Source organism: Pimephales promelas, chromosome 1, assembly GCF_988280905.1.
Source record: "Pimephales promelas chromosome 1, fPimPro1.hap1.1, whole genome shotgun sequence".
Taxonomy (NCBI): Eukaryota; Metazoa; Chordata; class Actinopteri; order Cypriniformes; family Leuciscidae; genus Pimephales; species Pimephales promelas.
In genome coordinates, this window is record NC_142769.1 from 319,530 (window position 1) to 342,903 (window position 23,374).

The 23,374-nt window shown below is 38.5% G+C and overlaps 3 protein-coding genes and 1 long non-coding RNA gene across 6 annotated transcripts; 2 read left to right on the plus strand and 2 right to left on the minus strand.

Annotated features, from left to right (window-relative positions):
* Positions 1-668: 668 nt before the first annotated feature.
* LOC120479253 (uncharacterized) lies at positions 669-2,469 on the minus strand. The gene is made up of 3 exons (XR_016168393.1): positions 2,191-2,469; positions 1,025-1,137; positions 669-858 (listed from the first exon to the last, which is right to left on the minus strand). It is a non-coding gene; the product is annotated as an uncharacterized LOC120479253 (long non-coding RNA).
* A 1,447-nt stretch (positions 2,470-3,916) lies between these two features.
* On the plus strand, positions 3,917-8,214 carry LOC120480159 (regulator of G protein signaling 20). The gene is made up of 5 exons (XM_039673129.2): positions 3,917-4,074; positions 4,652-4,892; positions 6,067-6,147; positions 7,107-7,341; positions 7,720-8,214. The coding sequence occupies exons 2-5, from the start codon at positions 4,705-4,707 to the stop codon at positions 7,903-7,905; spliced, it is 690 nt and encodes a 229-aa protein (XP_039529063.2). The 5' UTR covers positions 3,917-4,074; positions 4,652-4,704; the 3' UTR covers positions 7,906-8,214.
* Positions 8,215-10,022: 1,808 nt separating this feature from the next.
* Positions 10,023-15,542, minus strand: lypla1 (lysophospholipase 1). 3 transcript variants are annotated; one of them, XM_039673131.2, is made up of 9 exons: positions 15,375-15,542; positions 15,255-15,286; positions 15,112-15,177; positions 14,862-14,909; positions 14,702-14,772; positions 14,546-14,619; positions 13,599-13,700; positions 12,494-12,664; positions 10,023-10,761 (listed from the first exon to the last, which is right to left on the minus strand). In XM_039673131.2, the coding sequence occupies exons 1-9, from the start codon at positions 15,414-15,416 to the stop codon at positions 10,705-10,707; spliced, it is 663 nt and encodes a 220-aa protein (XP_039529065.1). In that variant the 5' UTR covers positions 15,417-15,542; the 3' UTR covers positions 10,023-10,704. The 3 variants fall into 3 exon arrangements, with proteins under 3 accessions (XP_039529065.1, XP_088986875.1, XP_039529066.1); XM_089130749.1 differs by lacking the exon at positions 15,375-15,542 and having other exon boundaries at positions 14,862-14,904; XM_039673132.2 differs by lacking the exons at positions 15,255-15,286; positions 15,375-15,542 and having other exon boundaries at positions 14,862-14,904; positions 15,112-15,248.
* An 846-nt stretch (positions 15,543-16,388) lies between these two features.
* mrpl15 (mitochondrial ribosomal protein L15) lies at positions 16,389-21,226 on the plus strand. Its single transcript, XM_039673130.2, has 5 exons — positions 16,389-16,561; positions 17,508-17,665; positions 18,082-18,247; positions 18,540-18,663; positions 20,786-21,226. The coding sequence occupies exons 1-5, from the start codon at positions 16,454-16,456 to the stop codon at positions 21,121-21,123; spliced, it is 894 nt and encodes a 297-aa protein (XP_039529064.1). The 5' UTR covers positions 16,389-16,453; the 3' UTR covers positions 21,124-21,226.
* Positions 21,227-23,374: the final 2,148 nt, after the last annotated feature.

A 23,374-nucleotide genomic window follows, 5' to 3' on the forward strand; every position in this document is an offset into this window, starting at 1 on the left:
AAATAAATTAACTAACTGAAAGGAGTAGTTCACTTTAAAAAAAAAAAACTTTTGCTGATAATTTACTCACCCCCATGTCTTCCAAGATGTCCATGTCTTTCTTTCTTCAGTCGAAAAGAAATTAAGGTTTTTGATGAAAACTTTCCAGGATTTTTCTCCATATGATGGACTTCACTGGGAACAAAACGGTTCAAGGTCCAATGGCTAACAGTCAATTTGTCGTGAAAGCATGAGAATTGGCTCAATTGCGAGAGTCTCGTGCTGAATGCTTGAGAGTTGGCAGCCCTGACAAATCTTTTTTCGAGTCAATTCATTCATTTCGTTCGTTGAATGAACCTAATGACTCAGAAAAACATTTGTTAATTTTGATGAACGAGTTCAAATAGGAAAATCATGAACATGCATAACAGAACAGAGCAAGGCGACCATTTGAGCTTATAAAACTGAAACGTTGTTTTTTTTTTTTAAATGACCGATCGTTTCGCTTGATAAGACCCTTATTCATCGTCTGGTGTCGTTTAAAGCCCTTTGAACAGTTTGCACAGAAACTGTCTTTTGGACCTTGAACTGTTTGGTTCCCAATGAAGTCCATTATATGGAGAAAATCCTGGAATGTTTTCATCAAAAACCTTAATTTCTTTTCAAGTGAAGAAAGAATGACATGGATATCTTGGCATGGGGGTGAGTAAATTATCAGCAAAAGTTTTTTTTTTTTAAGTGAACTAATCATTTAAGTCAAACAAAGTGAAATGCAATAGCAAAAAGTAAAGTGGCCAAGTCGTGAGTAAAAAGAGAAGTTTGTGACTTGTTCAGTCTGCCATAGACTCTTTTGGGGACATCAGAACCACCGAGGGAAATCTGGAAAGAATAAAAAAAAAACAAGCATTAGTATAAACTTGTTCATTTATAATTCTAATAAAAAGCTGTCACTTTGTTACTTAATTCAGAACACTTAATGCACAAAAAGTCAGATATAATTATTATAACAAATAGGATTTTTCTTTATCATAAAGAATTTTCTAACCATTTCTGAGGTTTCAGGAAGACACAGCTCAGATGATCTTGGGCTTGAGCTGAATGAACCTCGTTTCATGGACTCCAGGGCCTATTTGAGAGATGCTAATATCCCTGGAAGCTCTACAAGAAAAAATAAAGTTGCATGTTATACAAAGTTAGGGCAGAACAAACACTAGTTCTTCATATATAATTTGTATTTTGTTTAAATGATTTAATGAACCATTACTGTAACTTCCACGCTATTATTAAAGTAATTATTCAATATTCATTATTAATAAAGACAGAACATTCTATTGAAAGTTACAAGTTGGTGACAGCTGATAACGACTTGATTAAATGTAAAAAAGCTGAATACCACACATAAAATCATATGAATCAGTCCCTCGAGAAAAACACGATTATGCGATTGCATAATTCAATGCATAATCAGGCAAAATACATATTCATGCGGGGGACGCAATTTTTCAAATATCTGTTAATATATAATAGGTCACTTAGCTACTTAGCTGCTACATGACACACTATTGACTGTTTTTGTTGTTTTTCACTAACAAAAAGTTACAAATCAAGAGGATCAACTACTACTTACTCGACTTGACCTCATCTACTCACAGGTTTAATAAAAAAAATGTCTTTGCAATGTGCAAATTCCTTGGCTAGGCTAAATATTAAATATAAAATCTCTCATTTCATTATTTAACATCGTTTTAATTTCTCAGTGCAAGATATTTTTTTGTGAAAGCTTATAGTTGGTGATTACAACTCAATTTATTTATCGAATTGACATGAAAACTGACAGCCTACTAATAATTAAGTAGATTTTACTATGAATTAAATATCACAAATGTGTAAGTTTTATTAGAGCTTAAAATACATTATAATATTTAAAACACAAGACGTTACTTAGGGACAATCAAGCCTGTTGTGTAATCACCTAAATAACCTTTTTTTCTGCAAACACAGTGTGCAATGTTTTTATAGTTGTTTTATGTCACTGTCTAGATCTATAACATTAAGTTGATAGACGTCAATGGATAGCTAGACGATAACTCGTGTCAAATAAACAGAAACGCAGTAATCCACAGAACATCGACATCAACTTCTGAAAGTATTTTCTAAACCCAAAGTGAGAATAAAGCCAATTATACTAATCACTTAAATGAATAAACTTACCACCAAGAAGTAAGATCTTTTCTGGCAGTATCTTGCTCTGTCCATGTCGTGACGACGCACCTCTGCGTTGTCCTCTTCACTGCTAAATTGTTCGCGGGAGCTGACGACCTGGTAATCTGCTCGTGTGTTCTCTCAATATTAGATCGGTGCTATCCACATTCACTAGGTCAGAGTCAGTGAAATAACAAAGCAAAATTTGGAAAATACATGATTTCTGTTGAAATATCCGAAGCTATAATGGAATACCACAGACAGTCAGTACCGCTGTCTGCGCCCCGCCCAACATGTAAGTTCAAATGGCAGTGTGTGATTGGACAATTGCCGGCAAGCTTGTTTTGAAAAGATTGGCTCTGATTGGTCCAAATGAATGCAGCTGGAAATACTAACTAACTAACTAACGGCCACAAAAAAAGAAACAACTCTGTTAATATAAACATAACATGCTTTATAAACAGTTTTTTTATTCATTTTGGCTAAACAAATGTAAGAGTCAAGCTTTAACAAATTTATTTTGTTTTTCTAGAATGTACACCTGATCTTTTATGTTGATGTGTGCAAGTACTGGTATTCAGTTTTGTGGGAAAGACTATTTGATTAATTAATGCAGAAGTATACTGCAATTTTTAAACTTCATATATATATATATATATATGTATATATATATATATATATATATATATATATATATATATATATATATATATATATATATATATATATATATATATATATATATATATATGTCTCATTTATTTTTCACAATATTTTTTTAAAGCAGGGCTGAAGCACATGCTACAGTATAACATAAATATTAAAAATATATTGCTCTAGTCCTATACAAGGTTAAATAAGTTATAAGGTTACAAATTGCTATACACAAGTAAACACAAAAATTACTTTAATTTAGCAACAAGTATGCTTTCTGTAAATACACTAAAATTTCACTAAAACTATGTTTGTTTTTAGCATATTTCTAAAAGTGTAATTAAGTGTATATTTATTAGCATTGCATTTCTAGTAGAACATTTTTAAATACAATTAAAATATGTTTGTATTTAGCATATTTCTTAAAAATGTAATTAAATACCAATGTACTTCTAGTACACTTTTTAGAAACATATTTAAAGCATGATTGTCATTAGCATATTTATTAAAAATATAATTAAGCATACATTTATTACCAATGTACTAATAATATACTTTTTAGAAATACATTAAAAGTATGCTTTTCTATAGTGTATTTCTTAAAAGTGTATTTAAACATATATTTATTACCAATGTAGTTCTAATATACTTTTTAGAAATACATTTAAAGTATAATTATCATTAGCATATTTATTAAAAATATAATAAAGCATACATTTATTACCAATATATTACTAATATACTTTTTATAAATACATTAAAAGTATGCTTTTCTATAGTATATTTCTTAAAAGTGTAATTAAATATATATTTATTACCAATGTACTTCTAGTATACTTTTTAGAAATATACTAAAATGCAATAAAATAAATTTTTAGTACACTTTAAATAAGCATGTTGTAAATACAAATGTATTATAAACACACTATTTGTATTTCAAATATATTTTTAATACATTTAATACAACGTCTTTTTCACCTGGGGATAAACCCTTTGAAATCGTTCTCGAGGGATCCCAGAGTACATTTAAAGAAAACAAAACACCAATTATATATATTAGATTATGAATCTGCCTGTACTAATAACGGTTCGATTTTTTGTACAACATGTGATGATATGCGCGCGCCAGAGCATCTGAAGCAGTCTGTGGCATGCGCATGCGCGCGCGCGTGAGGGGGCATCGCGCGCACAGAACGAGAGCCGTGTGTTCGTCTTTTCTGCAACACACATGTTGAAAAGGTGAGTTTCATTATTTTGTTGTAATTATATGTGTGTATATGTGCATTATTGCGTATTGTGAGGCATATCGGTATTAATATGATTTGAGATACTATGCTGCTCGTATGATTTATGTCACGCAAACAGCATTCCACACAAATATAGCCTAAATACAGAAACGTGTATTTAATCGAAAGTCAGTCAATGTGTTGATATAATCATGATTCAATAAATAAATTGAAATCCATTATGAATAATGAAAGATGAAAAATATGATGCTGTTGATTTGACTAAATTAAACAGTCATGATGTGCATGGATGGCATTCCGTTTTATAGGCATTTGGCATTATTTGATCAATACTACAAAAAAAGGAAAAATACTTAATAAACCGTTTGTAACTGATGATTATAATACTGCTAAAGAACGCTGGGTGTAAACAGCATTGATCGCAGGTGTTGAGTTGTGATTGTTCTCTCGGGATGTGTGTGTGTGTGTGTGTGTGTCTTGTGGCATTCGGGCCTCTTACACCTGAGGGCTGATTCAATTAATGAAGTATGATATGATTAAGCGTTATAAGTGTTGCATGTGTGGCACAGATCCTCTTCTGTCCGGTGGGAACGCGTCTGCTGAGTGGAAAGTGGTGCTGCTGATGGGCTCTGAACGGGTGGAGATGGGGGAGAGCACCCCGACCCGAACCCTAGAGCCCGACCCCACAAACACCTCGACCCGAACCCTGGACCCCGACCCCACACACACCCCGACCCGAACCCTGGACCCGCCACACACTCCGGCGAACGCCTGCTGCTTCTGCTGGTGCTGTTGCTGCAGCTGCTCCTGGTGAGGACACTCGTCTTTAAATGGACAGTTCGAATACAATCTGAGTTATAGAATACATGTCCTGGCTCTTCCAAGCTTTATAATGGCAGTGGATAGATGTATATGTTTATTTATATCCATCCAGATGCACTTTTATGATGGACAGATGCACTTTTATGATGGACAGATGCACTTTTATGATGGACAGATGCACTTTTATGATGGACAGATGCACTTTTATGATGATAGATGCACTTTTATCATGGATATATGCACTTTTATGATGGATAGATGCACTTTTATGATGGACAGATGCACTTTTATGATGGACAGATGCACTTTTATGATGGACAGATGCACTTTTATGATGATAGATGCACTTTTATGATGGACAGATGCACTTTTATGATGGATAGATGCACTTTTATGATGGACAGATGCACTTTTATGATGATAGATGCACTTTTATGATGGACAGATGCACTTTTATGATGGACAGATGCACTTTTATGATGGACAGATGCACTTTTATGATGGATAGATGCACTTTTATGATGGATAGATGCACTTTTGTGATGGATAGATGCACTTTTGTGATGGATAGATGCACTTTTATGATGGATTGATGCACTTTTATGATGGATAGATTAATGGATTGGATGGATTGGACTTCAAAACAAAACAGTCCATTCACTGCCATTATAAAGCTTGGAAGAGTCAGGACATTTTTAATATAACTCTGATCGTATTCGTCTGACAGAAGCAAGTCTTCTACACTTGAGGGAGAGTAAATCATGGGCTAATGTTAATTTTTGGGTGAACTATCCCGTTAATCTCCAACACGCGTTCAAGAGAGAACAAGGACACATGCTTGTTGATGCAAGAGCAGACATTGTTTTGTGAATGTGCGTTGGAGATTAATATTTTGTAAAACATTGCCTTTACAACTTTAAGCTTGATATAATACATATTCTCTGTACAATTCAGGTAAAAAAATATATTTTTGCAGTGCATTTTAAGTGAACTAAAGTGTAAGTCTAGTGTGTTTGAGATGAAAACTTCATTAAGGCTAATGTAGATGAGCTGAGATCTCCAATTCATTAGGAGCCTCTCCGGAGACATTCAGCCGTCACAGAAAACATGTTTTTATAATGTGTGTGTGTGTGTGTGTGTGTGTGTGTGTGTGTGTGTGTAGTCTGACAGTACGCTCTGCTAAGGAGGAAAAAACTATGACGACGATCTCAGAAGAACAAGAGGAGGCTGATATCGAACAGATGTGAGTTGTGTTGTAAGTTAAAAAGTAGTCGCTTTTAGAGACATCCCTCTTTTTTATTTCTTTAATGTTCCTTGAGGTTTATTTATAATGTTAGTAAAGTTTGTTTTGAACAAATATATATTGAACATATACTTTCAACCGTCATTTTGGTTGGAAATGTGATTAATCGCAGTGAATGACACTGCAGATATACGAATGAGCTCGCTGCTACACCTTCACACTGTTAGCATTTGCTTTAGCAGCGCAGCACTTTGCGTATATATATATATATATATTAGAGCCCGACCGATAAAGGATTTTGAAGGCCGACACCGATACAAATATTTTGGGGTTTTAAAATCCGATATATCGGCCGATATTTTTTTTTGTTAAATATTGTTGGATTTCACACACGTGTAAAAGAAAAGCTAACTTTTCTGCACAAGATACGTTTGATGCTTTTTCTCTATGTCTAAATGTTCACTCCTCGCAACGCAAGTATAACTTACATTTTACAATGCAGGGACTGTAACTAGAGATATGCTAGTTATAAATACAGTAATCATTACAAGTTCATTGTGGTTTCCAAGCTCATTAATGTTAACGTTAGCGGTCTTCATTAGCTAGCTTTGTGGTTAGCTAGTCTATGATGAGCCATAATTTAGCAATAGATGACATCATACTGCAAATTGTAAAACATAAATTTTCAATCTAACAGGCCAAGGAGAGATGATTGAAGCGTGTTTCGTCCGTTTTTATTTTATTTTTTAAATATTCATTTATCGGCCATTATAACTGCCGATACCGATATTTTGGAAAATGCCTAATATATATCGGCCGATATATCGGTTTGGCTCTAATATATATAAAGCATGTTCAGATATTCATACAACAAAGTATTCTGTGGCCCATGAAAGTTTTGTGTAAATGATGATAAATGCTGTCTCTAACTAAAGAGTTAATGATGATGTGTCCTCTAGGCCTCAGCTCACCCTGGAGGAGGTCCAGTCGTGGGCGGAGTCATTCGAGCGTTTAATGAAAAATCCTCAAGGTCGTTTGCACTTCCAACAGTTCCTCAAGTCTGAGTTTAGTGAAGAAAACCTGAAATTTTGGCTCATCTGTGAGGATCTAAAGAAACAGACCAACCAAACCACAGTTGAACAGACCGTGAAACAAATCTACGAGGACTACGTCTCTGTGAAATCACCTAAAGAGGTATACATGCTCATTTCCACATTCCACGCTTGTACTTTTGTTGTTAAACATTTCCGCGTTTCCACCGAAACAATTAGTCCCAGGAACGAAGTTGACGAAGGACAACACTACTTGCCGGGAACTACTTTTTCAAAGTTCGGGAACTTTCAGGGGTGGGGCTTGGGCTCTGAAGGAGCTGATTGGTTGAGTTCATGACTCGTTTTACAAATGGTGGTGAACTCAACCAATCAGCATGTTCAGAGCCCAAGCCCCACCCCTTAAAGCTCCCGAACTTTGAAAAAGTAGTTCCTGGCAAGAAGGGACTTTCTGAGGGGGAATTCTTACCCGGAGCTTCATTTCGACCCCGCGGCTCGTGATGACCTGTGTTTGTGTCTCCAGGTGAGTCTGGACTCGCGTGTGCGTCAGGTGATCCACAACAAAATGCAGGATCCGTCCTCGTGCACGTTTGACGAGGCGCAGCTGCAGATCTACACGCTCATGCAGAGAGACTCCTTCCCACGCTTCATGAACTCCAGCATGTACGCTGACCTCCTACAGGCCCTTCAGACGCCCAGCGAGTCCTAACACACACACACTTCCCTGTAGACCTCGTATCTTTCATCCCAGGTGATCAGGTCTCATTTATAACCATCGTGTTTTATACTATTTGATTTATATATTCAAAAACAAGGCAAGGATAGGCTAATAAATGCTTTAAGCGATGTAATATGACGCATATCTTCTCCTAATGTCTTGTACTGTTAAACACGGACTCATAGATGAGGATATACATAGTAAAAAGAGGCGTTGTAAGCTAGTTAAAGGGTTAGTTCACCCAAATATGAAAATTCTGTCAGTATTTACTCGCCCTCATGTTTAAGACCTTCGTTCATCTTCGCAACACAAATTAAGATATTTAAGATATTAAGATCGCTCCTGCATACTAGTCCATAGGCTTCTTGAGGGAATGACTCTTGCTGGCCTCGAAAAGTCATTAAAGACATCGTTAAAATAGTCCAAATGACTACAGGGGCTCAATCTTAACTTTATCAAACGACGAGAACACTTTTGTGCGCAAAAAAACAACAAAAATAACGACTTTATCTCAACTATTCACTTCCTTCTCCATGAGCCTGTAGTCAGTTAGCGTAGTGTGATTAAGTAAAGCTACGTCACACGAAGGCTCACTATTGGCCGACGCTGGTCATGTGTGTGTGATGCGTGTGACGTACAATAACAGAAGCTTACGCTATTAAACTAGTAACCTGACTCGCGCAGAGGGAGAAATAAACCAATAGTTGAAATAAAGTCGTTATTTTTGTTGTTTTTGCGCACAAAAAGTGTTCTCGTCGTTTGATAAAGTTAAGATTGAGCCGCTGTAGTCACTTGGACTATTTTAACGATGTCTTTAATGACTTTTCGATGCCCTCAAGAAGCCTATGGACTAGTATGCAGGAGTGATCTTAATATCTTAAATATCTTAATTTGTGTTGCGAAGATGAACGAAGGTCTTAAACATGAGGGCGAGTAAATACTGACAGAGTTTTCATGTTTGGGTGAACTAACCCTTTAATTCGGGGAGGAGACGCATGTGAACACAATCTTCCTCTGGCAGGATCTGGCGTACGCACGCTTTTATAAGTCTGAATCTGTTTAAGCTTTCGGGCGCATGTACACTTTCAGTAAAGATCCTACGCACAGTTTTATAAATTTACACGATTCTCAAATGCATTTACTTTTATTGCATTTTGTAGTGCTGCGAGACACACGCCTCATGGACATGCAGAAACCGAAGCACGAACTCCACGAGACCTCTGAACGTTACGTGTGGTTCGGGAACGGTTTGAGTTCAAATTCCCCAGATCTCGACCCTATTGAAAAGTCTATTTAAGAAGTTGTAGTTCAATGTAAGATATAATCTATGCTCGCCTCGGATATACACTTATAATGGCAGAACCGTGAGTGTGCCTTGCCTCAGACTAGGATAGACTCGAACATCGGAGCTTCGGCTAGTTTCAATCTAGAGGATTGACCATTTACATGTGGAATTAGATCATTAGATCTTGCTCACATCGACCTATGAGGTCAACTCTGTTTATGCCTTTAATGATGCAATTAATGCATTTTATAGACTTATGTGTAATAACTGTACAAAAAGAGAAAAGCAACATTAAAGTACAAAATAAAAATGTCCCATGTGCAATCATTGATTTAAAAACTGCAACAGACTGCATGGACTAAACTAACCCTACATCTAAATGCAAGCTAAGTTAACACAAGTTTTAGGATTTAAGATATCTGCACATACACTGAAAACAATTAGAGTAGGATTTACTTGAAAAAAGCTAGGCAACTTTCTTCACTCAGATAATGCTAGTAAATTTATAAAGATTCGCAGAGTAAAAACCTAAACATACAGTATTTAATTAGAAATCCTTAAGTTAAATTTACTTGGAATGTGGAATTAAGTAAAATTACAGAAAATAAGTCATTTTATCTTGGCTAGTAAAAAGTTGATTAATATTGATTTAGTTGAAATTTCCTAACGTTTCACTAAAACAATAACATTGAATTTTATTAGTCATTTATAGTATGTGCTTTACTTAGATCATCTAAGTTATTTATATTACATCATGTCAGATGTTAAGCATCATGTGAATGAAAACACCTCAATACTTGGTAGACAGTACACACTGGCGGTCACATTTGATGGGTCGTTTTTATGTTTGAGCAAAAAATTTACTCAAAATGTTACAAAATGGCAGGTTACTAATACTAATACAGAGTAAATACAGCTGGAAACCAGTGAAAAATGAACCTTGTTAATTATTCAAAGTCCAGTGCATGATGGGAACCCCAGTATCAGAAAAGTTGAGTCATTTTTACTTAATTTTATCGAGTTGATATTTAAACTTTCATTTTTACTCGCTTGAATTAAGTACTGATATGGAATTTACTTCGTTTGTTTTATTCTTGTCTGAACTAACTTTTTCATGTAAACTGCATTGTTGTTTTTTTCAGTAGTATTTACTTCACGAAAAATCTGTGTAAAAAAACATAATTACAAACACAATTAAACAACGCTGGCAGTCAAAGTGATATATATATAGGGGGTTCGCTGGGTAAATAATAGTTTATGCTATTTCTCCTCTAATCTTTCATTCAAAACATTCACAAAAATCCACATGACTATAATAAAAAATAATAAAATCCACATTTTGATAAAAATCAGATTATACATAAAAAGTTAATGTACTCAAAAAAATATAAATGTGGAAAAAGTCTTATTTTAATTTATTGCATTTAAAATAAATCAAACTTTAATACATTTTCAATTGTGAATACATTTACAGAAGATCAGCGTCATGATTCACGTGTGTGTGTTCACTGGTTGATTGGGGGAAGCTGCTTCTCAATGAACTGCTTGATGTCCATCATTTCCTGTTGTGAGAAACGGAGAGTTTTTCATATTTTCATTAAAAACAAACACTCATAGCACTATAATTCTTGTTATATGACTTAAAAAGCAAAACTGTTTGTATAATAGCCGAGGGAGTAGGCGCGCTTCCATTACAGATTTGTTCAAAACTTTTGCGACATTTTCCAAATTTCGATTAAAAACTATTGCGAAATGACGGTGTTTCCATTAACCGATGTTATGCGACTAAAACGCCTTTTTTTAATCTCGCGATAATTCATTCCAAAAATCAACGGACTTTGGTAGGTTTATAACTTATTTCACAGCCATGCACCGCAATAGAAATTATTATTATTATTATTATTATTAATGGACGGAGACGTGGTGTGTTATCCAAGCATTAATAGCAGGGAAAGACACAGAGTTCCTGGTGTTTCTCCCTTATTTCTGCTTCGATGTCTTCATTTCTTTGAGGTTTAGAGGCTATTCCTGTAATTATTGTTTCTTTTTTTAAATGAATTTAATAAAGAACTCTATCTCGTATTATGTCCAAACGCTCGTTGCAAAACGAAAAATGAACGGTTGTTGTATTTTTAAAACGCAAAGTTGAACACCATCATTTTAGTTTGACCACACCAATGCTGCGCTATATAGGCTACATCTCAACGAAATTTCAGATATTTGTTTGCCCTTTAAAACATTTAAAATATTCACAAATTAATATGGGGAAAAATGTAGATTTTACTGGTTTTCTAAGGCCGAATATGAACATGGATAGCCTATTTATGATATTTTTCCCGCAGCGCTGTATAGTCTATTGGCGAGTTATTATAAATGCGTCTTCGAGCTAAAAACATAATCTCCGGATGCACCTTTAGAGAGAACGGCACCTTTCATACGGATTACATAATCAGAAGGTATTAGTTTACGATTCGAATTTGTTCTTTTTAAAGTGGACATTTCAAGCTTTAGTCTATAAAGGCTATTGTAAAGGTACAGCCACCATTTAAATGTTTATATTTCATATAACTTTCTTACTATAAAAATAAAAGTGTAATTCAAGTGTTTGCATAGCTACAAATCAGTTAATTTTTATCTTCAACATTATAGTAGGCTAATGAACCATATAGGCTACAACTGACTCCCATAGTTTACAGCATTAGTTAAGAGATTTGTTTTCCTTGAGAAAATTGCCATGTAATGTACCTGATATCCAAAATAATCAATATTGAATCGAATCGTAATTGAATCGAATTGCAAGCTTGTGAATCGAAATCGAATCGAATTGTGAAATTTGTGTCAATACCCAGCCCTAATAATTATTATTATTATTTGCGGACACGGACCAGTCAGGTGACTGTAAATGCGCAAAATCCGTTTCCATTGCAGTTTTGCGGAAAAATCCTTTTTCGAAGTGCCTGAAAAACCTCCTCATGCGAGCGGAAAAACGTTTTTGCGATAAACGGGAGTTTTTGCGAAATTGACGTGTTTCCATTGAGCGTATTTTCATTTCGCTATTTCAATTTGCGCAAATTGAAGGGTAATGGAAACGCGGCTAGTGACGGCAAACTTCCCATCATTCTCTCTTCTGACGGCAGAATTTATTTCTTCCTTCATTTGGAAAGTCATGGGAACAAATAGACAACTGATCTGCTCCGAACCTTAACGAGCGCACAGGAGCCAATTAAGGCTTTATTCGTTTAGAAGAATCCAAGAATTCAAGGCCGTGTGTGTGTGTGTGTGTGTGTGGCACACCTCGGGACAGGCGCTGTGAGGAAGCCCAGGGTAGGTCCTGAAGCTGATGTTGGCCGGGTCGAGGATCGTCTTGAGCTTCTCCACAGCGAGTCGGCCGAAGAGCGGAGGAACGAGCGGATCCGCGTCCCCATGACACTGCAGCACCGACATCTGCCGATTACTGACCCCTGACTGGACGACAGAGGTCAAACACGCAACAAGGACATGAGTTCACTTCAGAATTAACATCTCCTGATAGTTTACTATCAAACATGTTCAAGTGTTTCTGTCTTCAGTGGAAAAGAAATGAAGGTTTTTGAGGAACGCACTCCAGGATTTCTCCATATAGTGTCTTCAATGGGGTCCAACGGGTCAAAGGTCAGATGTGAGTTTCAGGTTCAAAGTCTCGACACGATCCAGCCGAGGAATGAGAGTCTGATCATTTACAACAAAACACACATTTATATACTTTAACCACTAATGCTGGTCTTGCTCTCGCTGTGATGCGACACACATTACGTCATCAGGGTGAAAGGTCACGCGTGTTCCGGGTCAGAATAGTAGAGTGAAAACTCTTTTTCTCCTTCAACTTGAAAATCATCCGACTTCGTTTATTTCTTTAATAAATGGCGTTTGACTGTCTTTCACATTCGCTCTGTAAACACTGGGTCGGTTCTTCTGCCTACGTCACGCGTGACCTTTCACCCTGATGTGTGTCGCATCACAGCGAGAGCAAGACCAGCATTAGTGGTTAAAGTATATAAATGTGTGTTTTGTTGTAAATGATCAGACTCTCATTCCTCGGCTGGATCGTGTCGAGACTTTGAACCTGCAACTCACATCTGACCTTTGACCCGTTGGACCCCATTGAGTTCCTGTTCACCTCTGTAAAGAGCTTTGAATGTGTATCGTATAAAGCGCTATATAAATAAAGTTGACTTAACACTGTGGCGTTAGAATAAAATAAACGTTTTAGAGGTGATAGACTTTATTAAATATAAATATAAGATTATGAAGACACTTTATAATAACATGGCCTGATAAACTGCGGGAATATGATTGTAATAAACCGGCGTTGAACCATGTGATGTCCTGCAGAGCTAATGCGAGATCGATATATCCCGACCTGTGAGAGCGAGTTCCTGAGGGGCAGCCAGCAGCTAAGAGCTACAACACCCGCTAGCTTCTGCCGCGCCGTCAGCGCGCTATAGAGAGAGAGCGCTCCACCCTACACACACACACACACACACACACACACACACAGTGAAGAAGATTTAAAAGACTGAAGTTTAACCATTTTTTAATTCCATCAAAAAAAGACAGACCGACAAATAGGTTGCTATGGTGTTTTAGCATGTTGCTAACATGTTTTAGATTGTTGCTAGCATGTATGTTGCTAACAAAATCAGCTCTATCAAGTTTTAACGTGTTGCTAGTATTCTTTAGCACATCGGTAACATAACTTGGCACATTAACATGTTTATAACCAAAATTAAGACATTGCTAGCATGATATAATATATTAGTATGTTTCTAGTATAATTTTGCTCATCGAATTAACGTTGAACCAACGTCAGACGCGGCATTCTTCAAAGCTAAATGAAAATCGAAAATTGGTTTGCTTTCATAACATTGAAACAACGCGTTGATTTCAAGTTGATTTTCCGTTAGTTTTGAAAGAATGACGCGTCTGACGTTGGTTCAACGTTAATTCTATGAGCAAAACAATGTCAGATCAACGTTGTTTCGATGTCATATTTCCACGTTGATTCAATGTCAGTTTGCTATCTGGGTTAGCATCTTGCTAAAATTTTTGTTAATTCTTCGTCAATGTAAGTCTATGGGATTTTTCCATTTAATCATTTATAGGAAAACCGTAAGTCGAATCGGTAAGAAAAGAGACTCCGTTTTAGAGTTATAACTTGAAAGTCTCGGAAGGAAAAGAATATGTTTAATTCTCCTCTGTTATCAGACAGGTTTCTTCTGTCATTTCATCTGGACCAATCAGACACTGGGGGGCGGAGTCATTGTAAACAGAGAGAGAGAAAGAGAGAGAGAGAGACATTGGCCTCACCTGAGAAAAGCCTCCCAACACAATCCTGTGAGACGGGATCCCGTTCTTCACTTCTCCATCGATCAGTTGTTTGACTGCGGACACATTCGAGTCGTTCACGTGTAATGGCGGATTCAGCATTCAGTTGTTCTGGCGGTAGTTTATATTATACTCAACTGCTCTCAGCGGCTCTTTTAATGCCAGATTCGTCCTCTTCAGCATCAGGGTGGAGGCTAATAATGTCAAACCTAAAAGCACATCAGAGAAGTGTGTTTAGTGCAGAGGTTTGTGTGTCGAGGAGAGTGTGTGTGGTTGTAGAGGAGAGTGTGTGTGTCACCAGGAAGGCATCGCCATGTTCATGTTGAGGGACACCGGCTGGACTGGACTTTCACGGTGAGTTACAGGAAAACAATAAAATGAGAAACAACGAAAGAAGAAAGGAAGAAAGAAAGATTTCTTTCAAATAGGTTGCTATGGCATAATAATAATAATAATAACACAAGCAAATATCAGTCACGTGGTACAGCATAACAGGAATGACCCATATGACAATGTACTGAATAAATACATGTATGTTTATTACATACGCATGAGGGCAGATGTACTTGACATGAGGAGCCCTGATGGCCGCCAGAGCTTCAGCCCATCCGTGTCTGAGGAGAGCACAATCTGGTCAAAAACTTCATCGAGACTGCATTCAATCATGACACATAATCGTGATACGGTTTACCCTGTGTCTCCCAGACCGTGGAGGAATATCACCTGTAGGGGGAACACACAACAAGCTGAAAATATATAACATTTAAACCCCAAAATCTGAGGGCAATATAGCGATGATGACGTCACTTACTGCAGCCGTTGCTTTACGCGCGGCGGGAACGATCGCTGACATGTTATTAGCGCGCGTAAAAGTCGTCCAGCTTTGTTGTATTCATGAACAGAAAGCTTCAATGTCAACAGCTCACGGCAACAGTAATGATTCTGACTCACTCACTGACGGGCGCTTTCGGTTCATAAAGCTTCAGATCCTTTTTGAATCATTTGTTCTGAATCAGTGATTCGAACCGCGTATCAAACTGCCATAGTCACGTGATTTCAGTAAACGAGTCTTCGGTACGTCATTACTAGGGGGTGATGATTTTAAACATTTGTAGACATATGACACATTTAATGACAGATAATAAAAATGAAGAGTTGTAGTTAAAAGTCTGCTTTGATTAGCCAAACTCACAATAAAACAAACGAAACAAGCCCTATAATACAATAACATATTTTATAGAGATACTTCATATATATATATATATATATATATATATATATATATACATACATATATTTGTCAATTACATTTAATAGATGATAGCCTCCCTTCAATGAAACATTACAGATGCTTTGCAAATTGACGGTTTTGACCAAGTTTTTGCTGCATTTACACTGATCTGACCAGCAGGGGTCACCAGCGTATCAGCGAATCATTTAAGGAATCAAACATAGAGGAATCAAATGATTCAAAGCTTCGTTTCTCCCATGAGGTTTAAGGTCAGAACCTGCAACCCTAGTGTAGTAAATGCTGCCCATTTTATTATAAATCATAATTTCATACTATTCATGTGTATTGCGATACTATTCAATAACTAAGTTAAAACTGAGCCCGTGAACGATTGCAGCAATATTAAAACATGTACTTTTTATTGTAATTTCTATTTTTTTTAACATTATTAATACACCTCAACCTTGTGGCATAATAATTTACAATTAATGGTGAATAATTATTGTTCACAGTTTGTAACTTCATTTAAACCGATATTTCAGTGAATCCAAATATGCCATGTGACTTTTATTATTGTTCTTTCTGGGAGTGCTTCCGGGTTATCGCACCACATGAGCCTCCCCATGTCACCTGTCCTTGACTAGCATTTCTCCTGCTCTATGATGTCTGTGAGCAAGACAACAGCGGGGAAAACCATCGATATCGTGAAGAATCTGCCTCGCATTACACTCGCGAACCTGCGGCCCAATCCCGGCGCGAAGAAAGATGTGAGTTTGTCCTGTGAGGGGATATCACGGAGATGATTAGCGTGCTAGCATGGTCAGATGCTCAAAACTGCAGTGGAGACATGTTCTTATAATAGTCTAAAATTACCTTTTAAGGTTTATAATGAAATAAGTCGTTGTAGGTAGGACATTTATGAAGGATTAATTATCCTTCCATTTAGTGAGAAAGTCTTAAATGCTTGAAGTTGTGACATAAAAATGAATCTTCCTCGGTATTTTTGTTCAATGGAATTATCCAAACCTCTTTTAATCAAGACTTGGGATGCAGAAGAAAACTAACAAAAACTATGAGTTATGGAAACTTCCCTTTTAAGTTTTTTTCTGAGCCCGTTGGCAGTTATTTAATCAAATTTTAACCCCAAAGTCACTTTATTTTGAATACAGTAAACAAGACTTCATATTTTGTATGTCCAGTAAATTCTTGATTTATTCATCTTTAGACGATTGTCTGTTAAAATCCCCCTGTGGTGTAAATCCAGTGTTTATGTGTGTATGTGGTGTGTTTAATCCGCTTTAACAGTGTAAGTTGATAAGTGGACAGCATTGCTGAGTATTTCCTCCTTAAAACTGCAGTGAACCAAAAACACGCTTTGAAATCGCTGGTGTTTCTGACGTCACAAACCACCTTGTAACCAATCAGATCAACGTGTGATCGCCAACCGGTGAATCTCTGAGTGAGTGAGTGGAGGCGGGGCTCATTTGCATATTCATAGAACCGCGCATATTAAATAAGGTGTTGAGTTACATTCAAGATATTTTAAGGGAAGAACATTTATACATGTAATTTTGGTGATCAAAGATGAGTTTTAAGGGATAAAAGACTACAGGGGGACGTTAAACCCCCTAAATGTTAAGTGTATTAGAATCGTGCAGCTCTACTAGAGCGCGGTGTGTTCCCTCCTCGAGCTGTGATCTTGTGTGCGCGCAGGAGAAGCGCAGGGGCCGAGGGCTTCACGGCGGGAACCGCAGCGGCCGGGGTCACAAGGGCGAGCGGCAGCGAGGGAACCGGCCGCGGCTGGGCTTCGAGGGCGGCCAGACCCCCTTCTACCTCATCATCCCCAAATACGGATACAACGCCGATCACAGGTAAAGCGGTGCAAACGTACGGTCAGCTGCCGCGTGTGATTCGCAGATTAACTGCTAAATTTAACCATTATAGGGTGAAAGTTTATCATTGGTACGTGTTTTTTCTTGCCAATTTACACACTCAAACTATTTTAAATGTAGAAGAAGAGGCGAAAATCCTGACTCGCACTCTATCTGTACACACACGCACACACTCAAACCGGATGTTTGTCAGTTTATCCACTCTTAAAGTTTCCATCCACACAAACACACACACACACACACAGTCAAATATATATATATAATTTTTTTGCTGATCAAAACCGTGAATTTTGTGATTCGTTCCTCCGCTAATAACAGTGATGCTGTGAGCCGTTGCACACACACTCTCTTCCGTAGGCTGATCTGATCTGTGTGTGTGTGTGTGTGTGTTCCAGCCGCCGGCCGCAGTATCCCCCTCTAACCCTGCGGAGGCTCCAGTACCTCATCGACCTGGGTCGCATCGACCCAACACTGCCCATCGATCTGACCCAACTCGTCAACGCCCGCGGAGTCACCATCCAGCCTCTGAAGAGAGACCACGGCGTCCAGCTCACTGACGAGGTGTGTGTGTGAGTGAGAGAGAGAGAGTGAGAGAGAGAGAGTGTGTGTTAGTGAGTGATCAAGTGACTGTGTGTGAGAGAGGGAGAGAGATATATTAAGTGAGGGAGTGAGAAAGTGAGTGATCCAGTGACTGTTATAGAGTGAGTGAGAGAGAGAGAGAGAGTAAGTGAGAGAGAGAGAGTGTGTGTATGTGTGAGTGTATGTGTGACTATGAAGTATTTGTAGTCTGTGTTTATTCATTCAGGTGGTTTTCACTGAAGTGTGTGTGTGTGTGTGTGTGTGTGTGTTTCAGGGTGCTGATATATTCTGTGCGACGGTGAACCTGGAGGTGCAGGTGGCGTCAGAGAAAGCCATCGCTGCGGTCGAGAGGAACGGCGGCGTGATCACGACTAGCTACTATGACCCGCGCAGCCTCCGTCAGTATATGCTAATGCTAATCCTGATTCAGCTAATGCTAACCCCTGATTCAGCTAATTCTGACCCTGATTCAGCTAATGCTAACCCTGATTCAGCTAATGTTAACCCTGATTCAGCTAATGTTAACCCTGATTCAGCTAATGTTAACCCTGATTCAGCTAATGTTAACCCTGATTCAGCTAATGTTAACCCTGATTCAGCTAATGCTAACCCTGATTAAGCTAATGCTAACCCCTGATTCAGCTAATGCTAACCCCTGATTCAGCTAATGCTAATCCTGATTCAGCTAATGCTAACCCCTGATTCAGCTAATTCTGACCCTGATTCAGCTAATGCTAACCCTGATTCAGCTAATGTTAACCCTGATTCAGCTAATGTTAACCCTGATTCAGCTAATGCTGACCCTGATTCAGCTAATGTTAACCCTGATTCAGCTAATGCTAACCCTGATTAAGCTAATGCTAACCCCTGATTCAGCTAATGCTGACCCTGATTCAGCTAATGCTGACCCTGATTCAGCTAATGTTAACCCCTGATTCAGCTAATTCTGACCCTGATTCAGCTAATGCTAACCTTGATTCAGCTAATGCTAACCCCTGATTCAGCTAATTCTGACCCTGATTCAGCTAATGCTAACCCTGATTCAGCTAATGCTAACCCTGATTCAGCTAATGCTAACCTTGATTCAGCTAATGCTAACCCTGATTCAGCTAATGCTAACCCTGATTCAGCTAATGCTAACCCTGATTCAGCTAATGCTAACCCTGATTCAGCTAATGCTAACCTTGATTCAGCTAATGCTAACCCCTGATTCAGCTAATGCTAACCCTGATTCAGCTAATGCTAACCCCTGATTCAGCTAATTCTGACCCTGATTCAGCTAATGCTAACCCTGATTCAGCTAATGCTAACCCCTGATTCAGCTAATGTTAACCCTGATTCAGCTAATGTTAACCCTGATTCAGCTAATGTTAACCCTGATTCAGCTAATGTTAACCCTGATTCAGCTAATGCTAACCCTGATTAAGCTAATGCTAACCCCTGATTCAGCTAATGCTAACCCCTGATTCAGCTAATGCTAATCCTGATTCAGCTAATGCTAACCCCTGATTCAGCTAATTCTGACCCTGATTCAGCTAATGCTAACCCTGATTCAGCTAATGTTAACCCTGATTCAGCTAATGTTAACCCTGATTCAGCTAATGCTGACCCTGATTCAGCTAATGTTAACCCTGATTCAGCTAATGCTAACCCTGATTAAGCTAATGCTAACCCCTGATTCAGCTAATGCTGACCCTGATTCAGCTAATGCTGACCCTGATTCAGCTAATGCTAACCCCTGATTCAGCTAATTCTGACCCTGATTCAGCTAATGCTAACCTTGATTCAGCTAATGCTAACCCCTGATTCAGCTAATTCTGACCCTGATTCAGCTAATGCTAACCCTGATTCAGCTAATGCTAACCCTGATTCAGCTAATGCTAACCTTGATTCAGCTAATGCTAACCCTGATTCAGCTAATGCTAACCCTGATTCAGCTAATGCTAACCCTGATTCAGCTAATGCTAACCCTGATTCAGCTAATGCTAACCTTGATTCAGCTAATGCTAACCCCTGATTCAGCTAATGTTAACCCTGATTCAGCTAATGCTAACCCTGATTCAGCTAATGCTAACCCTGATTCAGCTAATGCTAACCCTGATTCAGCTAATGCTAACCCTGATTCAGCTAATGCTAACCTTGATTCAGCTAATGCTAACCCCTGATTCAGCTAATGCTAACCCCTGATTCAGCTAATGCTAACCTTGATTCAGCTAATGCTAACCCCTGATTCAGCTAATGTTAACCCCTGATTCAGCTAATGCTAACCTTGATTCAGCTAATGCTAACCCCTGATTCAGCTAATGCATGTTGATCTCTGGAGCATTTCTTATATAAACTTAAACAATTTAATTAAGCTTTTAAAATGTAATCAACTGAATGTATAGTTAATTTTCGTTAACACACTCTCTTCATATGATGCGCTAATCTCCAGCCCTGCAGTCCAGAGGCTCACAGGAGCATCGTGGGGATAGATACACCCGTACTGATGAGGTGTGTGTGTGTGTGTGTGTGTTCCAGAAGTCCTCATCAAGCCCGTGCCGTTCCTCATGTCTGGCGAGCCGATCCCCAAGCGTCTGCTGCCCGGCGAGGATCTGCTGCCGTATTACACCGACGCCAGTAACCGCGGCTACCTGTCGGACCCGGCCCAGGTGCGTGCCGCGCGCGTGCGTCTGGCGCAGAAGTACGGCTACCGGCTGCCGGACGTGGGCGCGGACGAGCGCTTCGAGATGCTGGCGCAGAGGAAGGACCCGCGGCAGATCTTCTTCGGCCTGGATCCCGGATGGGTCGTCAACATGGCCGACAAGAAGATCCTCAAACCCACGGATGACCGAGTCCTGCGCTACTACGGCTCTTAGCTCTCCGGGTGTGTGTGTGTGTGTGTGTGTGTGTGTGTGTGTGTTTAAAGTCAATGTTGAGGAACTGATTAAATTAAATTTCTGTAATAAAAAGCTGATTCCACGGTCTGTGCTTATAAATGTGTTCAGTTTGAAGCGTTATGACCAGAGCCGGAGATGAACACGCGAGCCAGGAGACGTCAGCGATGGCGAGTGTGTGAAACGCTTTTATTCTGAACGTGAACGACGCTCAGGACAGTTTAAGCCTCGACTGTTCACAAATTCAAGCGCAAGAATGTGCGACAGTTGTGAACTAAACTCCGTAATAAACTGAACGCGCTTTGCCTAGTAATCAGTCGGTTATGTCTGAAGTGAACGTAAACAGTTGAGCGTAAACTCGTGCGTCAGATTCGTGTATTAAATTCGGTCTTAAAGTGACAGCAGCCTAATATTCCTGATACTGTCTGTGTTTTTAATGTTAAAGTCCCCCTGTGGTGTAAATCCAGCGTTTAATGTTGTTTATGTGTGTATGTGGTGTTTTTAATCCGCTTTAACACACACCGTGTGTAAGTTGATATTTGTTTTTTACATTTCCTTACATTATTACATTTCTGTACCTGACAACTACTGGCAGACCTTCCTGAAAAGCAGTTTATTTCACCTGTATTTTTGTTATATTCTATTTATTTCTTATTTTATACTGTCAGTTTACTTGTCTTTAATGTTTAGATATTACATAAGCTATATTCTCATAAAAATGCTGGGTTGTTTCAACCCATGTATGGGTCATGTATGGACAACCGTTGGTTGGACCTTTTAAATAACAGTTTTGTGAGTTTGGCCGTCTAACGGAGAGCCTCGGCACTTCCTATTAGCCCCGTTGTGCATCATCCTGGTTGCAGTTCCATTATAATTCCACTGGGGGTGATCGCGGGCGAGAGCAGAATGAATGGGAGTCTATGGGGCTAAACGGCTAAATGTGTCTCTTTCACCTGCTACTCGTTAAATTAACAAAGATTTTATTGTTGATTCCGCAAGTTCAATATAGATTATAGGCCAAAAGTCGAATGAACGAGTACTTTTGTCCTTTCGATGTCTTACAGGTTTGGCTGTTGTTAGCCGGATCACGCTAGCATTCTGCTATTGTGTGACGTCATCACAGTTTTGAACGGATTTTTAGAACAGATAAGTGAACTTAAAAGTGCAGTTTTCAGCTGAGTGTATTATCTTAGCCCTCCCTTTTGAATGCAACTTTCAAATTTCTTGACAAAAAATTACATCCTGAGAAAAGTGGGTGAAACCCCATTGACTCCCATTCATTCTGCACTCGACCGCGAGCGCCCCCTTATGGACAGAGACGCGTTACTGCAGCCAGTCCAGAACCCGGAAGTAACCAGCCAGTGCCAATTCTCTTCAATTCGCTGTTTCTCAATACCAAGTACGCAGACTTCGGACTTGCGTCCTTGGTAGTTCAGACTTGGCAAGTTCGACTCCGGAGAACGAACTCGCGAGGACGAGAGGACGCAAGTCCGGTTCTTCTGCAAATGGAACAGTGTACTTGATCGCGTCACTCAGCACGCTCTGGCTACTCTGGGATCTATTCATATAGCTTATATTTTAGGCAACAATAAAACGAAATATGTTATAAAACACCACTTTCTTTTCATTAAAAAAAAAAAACAACATTACCATGTGGTTCAGGCAACGCGATTCTCTTAACTGCCTATATTTATAACAAAATGAACATGATCTTTTTGTTTTCATTTTAAAAATATGAAACATTGATTTTTATTGACATTTATCCAACAGAGACAGGGTTATGCCATTTTATTTTATTGTTCATATAGGCTAGTGAAGATAATATAAAAAAATGTAGTTAAATAACCATTAAGTTATGAAACCTCAAAAAAAATATATATATATTTTTTTTGCCATGGAACAAACTAGTTTAATGAGACCAAAGATAGACTTATACACAAGACGAATTATTATACGTCAGGTTTATCCACTAGATCAGAGCCGGCAGCAAACGTCAGAAGCACTAGCCGAGGATAAGCTGTTCCAGTCGGGGTTGATCTCGCTGAGTGTCCGCTGAAGGCTTGGATGTCAGAACTCCGAAAACGTCACATACATTTTTTCAGATAGGCGCTATCTTTATAAATAAACTACAGATTTGAGATTTAAACAACCACATTCTCGCCTAAAACACTCTTAAAATTACATTTCATGACTCAATAACAGTATATTTTGATATTTCGCGACTTGCTGGTTG

Coding starts and splice junctions, on each gene's coding strand:
- LOC120480159 (XM_039673129.2), top strand. CDS start 4,705: ATGGGCTCTGAACGGGTGGAGATGGGGGAGAGCACCCCGACCCGAACC. Junction 6,148..7,106: donor GAGGCTGATATCGAACAGAT/GTGAGTTGTGTT, acceptor TGTGTCCTCTAG/GCCTCAGCTCACCCTGGAGG. Junction 7,342..7,719: donor CTGTGAAATCACCTAAAGAG/GTATACATGCTC, acceptor TTGTGTCTCCAG/GTGAGTCTGGACTCGCGTGT.
- lypla1 (XM_039673131.2), bottom strand. CDS start 15,416: ATGTCAGCGATCGTTCCCGCCGCGCGTAAAGCAACGGCTGCA. Junction 14,773..14,861: donor AACATGGCGATGCCTTCCTG/GTGACACACACA, acceptor ATGTGCTTTTAG/GTTTGACATTATTAGCCTCC. Junction 14,620..14,701: donor TAAAAGAGCCGCTGAGAGCA/GTTGAGTATAAT, acceptor ATGTGTCCGCAG/TCAAACAACTGATCGATGGA.
- mrpl15 (XM_039673130.2), top strand. CDS start 16,454: ATGATGTCTGTGAGCAAGACAACAGCGGGGAAAACCATCGATATCGTG. Junction 17,666..18,081: donor GGATACAACGCCGATCACAG/GTAAAGCGGTGC, acceptor TGTGTGTTCCAG/CCGCCGGCCGCAGTATCCCC. Junction 18,664..20,785: donor CTATGACCCGCGCAGCCTCC/GTCAGTATATGC, acceptor TGTGTGTTCCAG/AAGTCCTCATCAAGCCCGTG.